Source organism: Pinus tabuliformis, chromosome 2_2, assembly GCF_031772625.1.
Source record: "Pinus tabuliformis cultivar Carrire ecotype Pingquan chromosome 2_2, CPIR1, whole genome shotgun sequence".
Taxonomy (NCBI): Eukaryota; Viridiplantae; Streptophyta; class Pinopsida; order Pinales; family Pinaceae; genus Pinus; species Pinus tabuliformis.
This window is the reverse complement of record NC_142300.1, coordinates 1,307,720,928-1,307,730,054: the sequence shown is the minus strand read 5'-3', so window position 1 is coordinate 1,307,730,054 and position 9,127 is coordinate 1,307,720,928. Positions and strand designations below refer to the sequence as shown.

The window sequence follows — 9,127 nt, the reverse complement described above, 5'->3', positions numbered from 1 at the left end:
CAGCTCGGCATCCAATCAGGAAGTCAATGGGATTTAGGCCCCACTCCAAAAGACTCCAAAAAAAGGGGAAGAAGAACTGATCTCCAAAGAACAATAGCGGTAGGGAAGATCCTGGTGGACTCAGGCAGGTATGCTAAGCTTACGAAGTACTATAAGCCCTCCACCAATAGTGAATCATGAAGCTCATTTCATGGAACCTAAGAGGGCTCAATAGCCCAGGAAAACTCAGAATGTAAAAAAATATTTTAAAAATGGAAAAGCCGCAAATATGCTTTCTCCAAGAGACAAAATGTAACAGCTCAACTCTAGAAACTATCCTCTCCAAGGCTTGGCCAGGATGTCAATCAGTGGCTGTGGATGCATCTGGCGCATCTGGAGGGCTAGCCATTGCGTGGAACTCTCAAGCACTTACCCTCTCGGACTTTCACGCTTCTCATAGTTTAATCCAGGCCGCATTCCACATAGTAGGCACGAATATTCATGGGAATCTCTCGAATGTATACTTCCCTCAGGAAGCAAAGGAAAAAATTGCTCTCCTCCACACCCTAGAAGCTCTAAACTTCAATAGAAGGTACCCACTCTGGATTGTCGGGGGGATTTTAACATGATAACAAAATTGGAGGAAAAGATTGGGGGCAGAAACAGGCTGGAACAGGAAAACACCCATTTTAAAGACTTCATCCAGAACGCATCTCTGATAGATCTGCATTTCTGCAATGGTACTTTTACGTGGAGCAACCGAAGAGCAGGCAAGCATCAAATAGCCTCCAAGCTGGATCGGTTTCTAATTTCAGACAACTCGATTCACCTAGGGGGAGACTTCTCGGCAGCCATTCTTCCACACTCAGGATCCGATCACTGGCCTATTGCCCTTCAATGGCAACGTCCTGGCAGCACCACAAGAAGACCTTTTCGCTTCGAGGAATTTTGGTTCACCCATCCCTCCCTCAAAGACTTTGTTCACTCTACATGGACATCCTTCAGCCCTCCAGAAGGCTCCAAGATGTTCCAGTTCCAACAGAAACTCAAACATCTAAAATTCTGCCTTAAGCGATGGAACAGAGAGACCTTTGGAAACATCTTCAAGGCGCAACATGATCTTCAAAAATCCCTGGCGTATCTGCAACAAGAAATAGGTACAGGAGGCCATACAGAAATAACCCTTGAGCAGGAGTAGCGCATCCACAATCAGCTTGAGGAGAGAAGAAAGCAGGAGGAGATATACTAGAAGCAAAAGTCCAGAATCAGATGGTTGAAAGAGGGAGAACGAAACACCAAATTCTTCCACAGAACCACTGTTCAACGTAGAATGTGCAATAATATCCCTTACATTCAAAAATCAGGAGGAGAAAGGGTGGAACAGCATGAGGAAATTGAGAAGGAATTCCTCAATCACTTCAAGCAAGTCCATCAAGAGCCTGAAATCAACAGACGTCCTGCAATCGAAAGAATCATACACAATGTGCCAAAATTAATCACAGCGGAGCACAATGAACTCCTCCTCCAGCCAATTCAAATACAGGAAGTGGACATTGCTATGGCTCAGCTTAAAGAAGGAAAAGCTCCCGGCCCAGACGGCTTCACCACCACTTTCTTTCACAAGTTCTGGGAATTGATAAAGTTGGAAGTCTGGGAAGTGGTAGAGGAATCGCGAGCATATCACTGGCTGCTTCCCTCACTTAACTCCACTTTTATAGCCCTAATCCCAAAAGAGGAGGACTCAATCAAACCGGACAAATTCAGGCCGATTGCTCTCTGCAACGTAATATACAAAGTCATCTCTAAAGTCATTGCAAACAGGCTAAAGCCCCTCTTGCCAATGCTCATTTCTCCGGAACAGTCAGGATATGTGGAAGGGAGACAGATTATGGACGGCATCATCCTCTCGCATGAGATCACACACACTCTCAAGCATTCAAAACAGGCAGGTATGCTCCTAAAACTTGATCTTTCCAAAGCATTTGATAAGCTCAGCTGGAATTATATACAGCAAATGCTAATTGCTTTCGGATTCAGTCCCACATGGATCCGCTGGATTATGAGCCTAATTTCCTCCACTAGCTTCTCCATTCTCGTGAATGGGATCCCCTCTCGCCCCTTCTCCCCCTCCCGAGGTATAAGGCAAGGTGACCCTCTATCCCCCTTCCTCTTTGTATTAATGGCTGAAGGACTGGGACGTCACATTAAAAATGCCCTTCACTCTCATCAGCTTAGAGGTCTCTCCATTCATCAGTTGCCTGCCATCTCCCATCAGCAATTTGTTGATGACACTATGCTCTTTGGTTACCCCTCCGTTCAAGAAGCCTCCAGATTTAAAGCCGTGCTCAATGACTTTGCCGAAGCCTCTGGAACCAGCATCAACTGTTCAAAATCGCAGATCTTCTTCTTTAATACCCCTCCAGTTGTCAAGTCTGCTATAGTCCGCATTTTGGGGTTCCCTATCGCCACCCTTCCCTCCAAATACCTTGGAGCCCCCCTCACTGTCTCTGCCATCAAGCACTCCTCATGGCGCAACCTTATTGAAAAGCTCGAATCCCGTCTCAACCAATGGACGCACAGAGCTCTGAACTTAGTCAGCCGCGCAGTGCTCATAAAGGCCGTTCTTCAAGCAATGCCGTTGTACTTATTCTCCATCCTGGCTGCGCCAAAGTGGGTCCTAAAAAGACTAAGGAACATTCAGAGAGGATTCCTATGGGGAAGCAATGCAACTAATCACAAATGGGCACTGGTAAAGTGGAGCACAGTTTGCAAACCAAAAGCAAAAGGAGGCATCGGCCTAAGAGATCCCGAGCATAGCAACGCCATCATGGGAGCCAAAATATGGTGGCAATGGCTCACCAGTCCAGGTAAACCTTGGGTCACATTATGGACGGCCAAGTATGCCAATCACCGACCCCAGGAAGAACTCATCAGATTAAAGCCCAACGATAAAGGATCGCTAATTTGGAATGCAGCCAAAGAACACTATCAAATGATCCAGCAGCACAGTTTCTGGGAGGTAAGAAACGGCTACACCACTAGATTCTGGACAGACGCCTGGAATCAAATGCCTATTCTCAGCCATGTTCTTAACCTGCCACCGGACATCATTAGGGAGGAGACACAACAAGCAAAGATTAGGCAGTATTGGACCCAGGAAACTGAGAAGGGCTTCAGGATTTGGAAACCGGGCAACCAAGTACTCACAAATGAAGATCACCAAATCTCCATGGATCTGGAAAGGGAACTAAGCAAAAGAAAAATCAGGTACGACGAAAGCAGAGACATTCTAAGATGGGGATATCAGCCGAAAGGAGCCTTCACCACGTCCGAGGCCTACAAAATCATCTGCAATGATTCTGATCCCCAGGACCCAATCTGGAGCAAAATCTGGAGCTCTGGCTCCTGGCCCAAAATCTGTCATTTTCTCTGGTTGGTAGGACATCAGAGAATTCTAACCTGGGACAAGCTTAGAAGAAGAAACTTTCATGGCCCCTCCATCTGTTTCAACTGCAGTGCCCATGAGGAAACTCTCCAACATCTGCTGGACTCTTGTCCCTTGGCTAATCAGCTATGGGAAAAGGCAAGCTTTAGATGTCAAAGAAGATGCAGACTTGAGAATGAAATCACGAACTCTATACGTCAGTGGCAACGGGACCCTTACAAGAGTGAAATTCTCAATCATCTATGGAGACTAGTTCCCGGGCTAGTTCTATGGAGCATATGGAAGGAGCGAAATAAGCACATATTTAAAAATCAGCGCTCTTCGATAGACAATATTTGGAACCTGCTCTGCAGAAATCTTCAAGAGACTCTTATGCTAAGATCTTGGAAGGAGGTATTGAAAATGCAATTAACTCAGAAAAATATATAAATCACACATAAAAACCAGAGACAAAATATTGGCGGAAAAAGGCTGAAGCCTCATGCTTCTCTCTCACTTTCATACATTACAAAAATAATTGAATATAGTGTTACAAATAAATAGATGAGAGACAATGTTCTCAAGATAGTGCATGCTATCTTAGACACCTTTGGTTGAGATAATTTCTCACCAGACACACCAATATAGGAGTTACCTAAACTAACTCCTATCTTAGAGGAACAACCCAAGAGTTAGGCACAAATTCCCAACTTGGAATTTTTAATTAATTAATTTATTTTTGGATTTATTATTGTTTTATGAGAGAGGCTAACAGGAGGAGGACTGGCCTACGCTAGACAATGAGAAAACCATTATGGAAAACTGGCAAATTCATCTTACTCAAGGATCTCACAAGCAGGACCATTCTGAAACCAGTACTAAAAATCAGATCACATGGAAGCCCCCACCAAAGCATACATTCAAACTCAACTTTGATGGTGCCTCCAAAGGGAATCCCGGACTCGCAGGCTTTGGAGGAATAATAAGGAATCATGAAGGTGCTCCCCTGATACTGTATTTCGGAAACATTGGATGGGACACCAACAACTCAGCTGAGTTAGAGGGACTATGGCAGGGACTTCTACTTGCTGGGGAACACAACTTTCACCCTCTGGAGGTGGAAGGAGATTCTCAGATCCTCATAAACATGGCCAAAAAAATCCTAAATGGATCTCAGGCCAGGAAAATAGCCACCAGCTGGAGGCTTGAAGCAAGACTGGAAGCCATAGAACTTGAGCTCCACAGAAATAGAGCAATCACCTTCACACACACAAGACGGGAGGGCAACAAGGTTGCAGACTTCATGGCCAATGTGGGGGTGGAGAATGACCACTCTCTAATCACAGGGCAGCTGAATACTATTTTAACACATGACAAAGCTCAAGAATGCTCTCGACTGGTCCAAAAAGATGCAGTTCCCCCGGATGCGGGTGCTAGATAAGATGGGACAGGCGTGGGCGGATGGCCACATGCCGGCCACTGGCCATCACGTGGCAGACGTCGAAAACGCAGGAAAGGGACGCAGCTGGTATAAGGTGAAGCTGCAGAGAATAGTTAATGCCCAAAATGACAATTCGGCTCAAGCGGAGGTTGCAGTTATGGCGGGTGAGCTCCAAGGCAAAGCAGGTGAGATTATAAGTGATGTTGCAGCGTATGGTCAGGGAATGTTGGTGGCTCCTCCTTCAAGCAGGTCTCTGCAACTCCGGTTGCCCTGCCTCTCCGTCTCCGCCGGGATATCCTCTCTCTCTGTCTGGCTCATTCCACAGTCGATTCCGGTAGCTGGATGTTTGGATTACCCCGTGGTCTGTTGGAATTTCCTCCCCTTGCCCCCTGTGAGAATGGTGAGACCTCGACAGCGTCTGCTTAGCTGTCGAGGCACTTCTAGAGGGGGAACCTCTTGGAGTCACGAGGTGGATAATGTTGTCCATTGCTGCCACTGCAATATTGCACGCTCCACTGGAGCTAATCCCCTCCACTCCAGTCAATTCATGGATGCAGGGGCTTCGAGATCGGCTGCCTTGCCTGCCTTCGGCTCTGCTATCTTCAATTTTAGCAGTTCCATGAATAACCCGCGGATTAGTGTGCATGTCTCGGTCCTGTTCATTGAAAATGCCCAGGAAGACAATGATTCTCTGGGTGAGCATGGGCAGAGGAAGACTGACAACAAGATGAATGAAGCACAGGTTCCTGAAGCTGATCCGGAGCAGGAGGTTAAAGGTCCTGCCTCAGACCTGGAAAATGCATCACAAAGCAAGCACGATCAGAGGGAGGGGACCGGCGAAGAGGAAGATACTTTTCCCACTGCTGCAGAAAGGGAAGCCTACGGTTGGTGTCGGGTAGAGGAAGTACAAATGGACGATTGATGATGCCCGAGCACAAGGTTCTTTTGGCTCTTCTGTCTGGTCCTTTGGTCTCTTTAGCTATCTTGTTTTGGCTTAGTTCTAGCATCAACTCTTCTGGTCTCTTTTGCTGTTTGTTTTGCTGTATATGTTTCTGAAACTTTGTTAATGAGATGGGTAAGGTTAGTCTCCCCTGCGTGGGATAAAATGGTTGGTGCCCTTGCGTGGGCTTGCTCTTATGGACAGTCTCGTTTATATGATTGGCGCCCCTACGTGGGCTAGTTTCCTGGTTGGCCTCAACTGCTCTCGGGTGACATACCCAGAGCCTGGTTCTCTCTTGATTTATCATGATGTAATTTTTGACTCCTGTACATAATATAATAGTATAGTTTTTTACCGAGAAAAAAATAATAATCAAAATGAATATTGTCAAAATTAGGACAATTGCTAAACTAACCCAACAACATTTTATAATAAGAAAATTTAAAAAAATGTTACATAGAAAAAAGTTGATGATACACAATAACTTCTACTCTTAATAATATAAGAATAACTTTTCATTATTTCATAAACGGACAACTCTTCGACTTAAAAAAATAAATAAAATTATAATAATTATAATAATATTATTTCCATTATAATTAAATATAAAAATAATATTTAAATCACTCTATTTTATTTATTAAAAACAAGTCTCATTAAAAAGATAATAAACATCATTTTTTTCACTATTTGACTCATTTTCTTAACAAAAATCTCCATCATTTTCTTTTTACTTACATTCTTCGTTTAAAAAATATTAATTTATAAACATGATTAATAAAGGAAACTTATCTAATTTTCTATGAAATTTCAAAAAAAGGAAAACCAAATTTATCTGAACTCAAGAAGAGTGAAACGCGAGGCGTTGGTCGGCATCTCCGCGGCTTTTCGATGGTGGTTTTTTTGGCATCGGTTTCTGTGAGAACAATTCAAATTCAATATCATCCAGGTTGTAAAATTCTATCATATTAATTTGTAAGATCCTAAGAAATTGGTTGTTATCCATGTTATAATTTTTTATTAAAATATTTTGGATGTTTTTATTTGTATTAATTGCTACAATTATATTAATAAATGTAATTGATATATAAGAAAGACATCATTTTCTATTATCAGTCACCATAAACTAAATATATTTTTTAATATTAATATTATTTGTATGGTAAACAATAATAATACTAATAATTTCATATTACTATTAACATTAATATTAATATTAGTATTGAAATCAATGCTTAAGAATATTAATATTAAAGTTAATGTTTATTATTGATTACGAATAACAATAAATTTAAAATAATAAAAAAATACTATTATTAAAAGTAGTGATATAGTTGTTCACTTGGGTAACTTAATTGGTCATAGCCGTGGAAATGAAGTCTCACCGAACCAGAGGCCTTGGGTTCAAAACTTGTGCTATCAATCTAAACTACCCATTTACTTAATTATTATGAAATTTGGGTATATCTAAACCTAAAAAGACATATCCAAACCATAATTGATAATCTTGGAACAAACTAAGTGTTTCACATTTTGTACAACTTTTCTGTATCCATCTCCACCATCACAAAAATGATTCAAACACTCCAATGATCAAAATTTTGGGAAAAAAACCAAATTCTTACCAAAATAAAATTTGCAAGAAAATTTGTAACATCCTTAGAAAACGCCAGGCAAAGTGGCTTTACATTTTCAGTAACTAATCATTTTTCATTCAAATCAGGTAGTCAATTTTGTTCCTACTTCAGCTATTGGCATCGTCAGCGCTGTTGACGTTCCTACCAAAATAAAATTTCCAAGCAAATTTGTAACATCCTTAGAAAACGCCAGGCAAAGTGGCTTTACATTTTCAGTAACTACTCATTTTTCATTCAAATCAGGTAGGCAATTTTGTTCCCCCTTCAGCTATTGGCATCGTCAGCGCTGTTGACGTTTCTTCCTGCACTTTGCATCTCTCTTGATAGTCACAAAATTTTCCCTTAAATTGAGAGGCATGTGGCTGTGCTGGATAGTGCAAAACATGCGCATGGAATCACGTTATTGTGCAAAACTATGTAGCAATTTACAGCCTCAAGAACTTCAATCATTGATTCTTGCACGCAATCAACTTTCCAGACTGGCTTTCTTGGAGTTCTTTTATTCCCGTTGGCTCCCACCCGTATGTGAAGGCTATCCAAATTCCAATGCAACAGCGTTGCAAGGTGAAACCGTGATTTCCTCCAAAACTTTTGTAACATTCTACAATATAGTCATAGATATTTACATGTCACTCTTATATTCAATTCCCACCATAACAATGCACCCCCAATCATTAAGAAGCTGAAACTATGGCTGTAAATGAAGTAGATATGTAAACCAGACCATTGCTCTTTTGTTGATTTATGAATGTTAGTCATAGGAAAACCACTATTACCATCGATCACGGAGTCTCAGCAATCGTCTCCAACTTGGCTTGGTATGGGGCTCGCCCTGTACTCCTTGGATTTGAGGTTGCCACATTCCCGCGCCTGGACATACAGCAAACGGGGGAATAGTGGTATTCCTTTCCACATTCATCATGTTGGCTATGAATATCGAACAACGGCTGCACTTGCGCTTTAGCTTTACCAAACCCACATGATAATTTTGATTTTTTAGTCGCCGCCTTCTTGTCTTTTGATAGCGCAGCGTTAATCTTGAAGAGAAGAGAAGCCATGTCTGATTCTGTCAACAAAAACTGTAACTTCCGCTGAGGGAGAAGAAAGTAGAGCTGCCCAATCTGCAATCGATCATCATCGCCTAGAATCTGGGAGATTTTTTGACCGACATAAAGGCCATCTGAGTTACAGATGAAGTGGCCCGAATATTGTCGCAGAATTTCATGGCTTTTCAACTCTTCAGAGAACTCCTGGATGTTCCCATCCATCAATATGAGTTTTGCAGTAGAGGGCACAGAAGAAGTGACATTTGAAGAAACGCAACTCCCCATGTCTTGAATTCAGATATTATGCAAAAGAATACTGGAAACTTTCAAAATATTAATGTCTATATATAGAGGAGGGTATTTACCGAACCCAGAGAAACCACGAGCCGGGCTTTAGGGCTGGTGGGCAAACCAGAATGGGTTTAAGAGGTTTAACCAAAACCTTGGAATTGCCGATCATTTGGGGACCACGGCATGTCGACTGTGCTGCCTGATTTACACAACTGGCTGGGCTTTTCCTCTGATGTTCTGTAGGCCACTTTGGATGAGATTTATCGTGGAAGTTACGCCGTCTCTTCCAAGGTGCAACCTTATCTTTTCCTTTTTGTCGTTATTGTGTGAGCAAGTTGTCTTTCGACGGGACGTTTGAGTGGGATCCAA

The 9,127-nt window shown here is 42.3% G+C and overlaps 2 protein-coding genes across 2 annotated transcripts; one reads left to right on the top strand and one right to left on the bottom strand.

Moving 5' to 3' along the window:
* The first annotated feature begins 604 nt into the window (after window positions 1-604).
* Window positions 605-1,177, top strand: LOC149198307 (uncharacterized). Its single transcript, XM_089409001.1, has one exon. The coding sequence runs from the start codon at window positions 605-607 to the stop codon at window positions 1,175-1,177; it is 573 nt and encodes a 190-aa protein (XP_089265127.1).
* A 6,443-nt stretch (window positions 1,178-7,620) lies between these two features.
* LOC149198306 (uncharacterized) lies at window positions 7,621-8,855 on the bottom strand. Its single transcript, XM_089404119.1, has one exon. It carries the CDS (start codon window positions 8,750-8,752, stop codon window positions 8,204-8,206), a length of 549 nt encoding a protein of 182 aa, XP_089260245.1. The 5' UTR covers window positions 8,753-8,855; the 3' UTR covers window positions 7,621-8,203.
* Between the last annotated feature and the right edge of the window lie 272 nt (window positions 8,856-9,127).

What these genes read in the sequence shown, in the direction of transcription:
- LOC149198307 (XM_089409001.1), top strand. Translation starts at nt 605, where the DNA reads ATGATAACAAAATTGGAGGAAAAGATTGGGGGCAGAAACAGGCTGGAA.
- LOC149198306 (XM_089404119.1), bottom strand. Translation starts at nt 8,752, where the DNA reads ATGGGGAGTTGCGTTTCTTCAAATGTCACTTCTTCTGTGCCCTCTACT.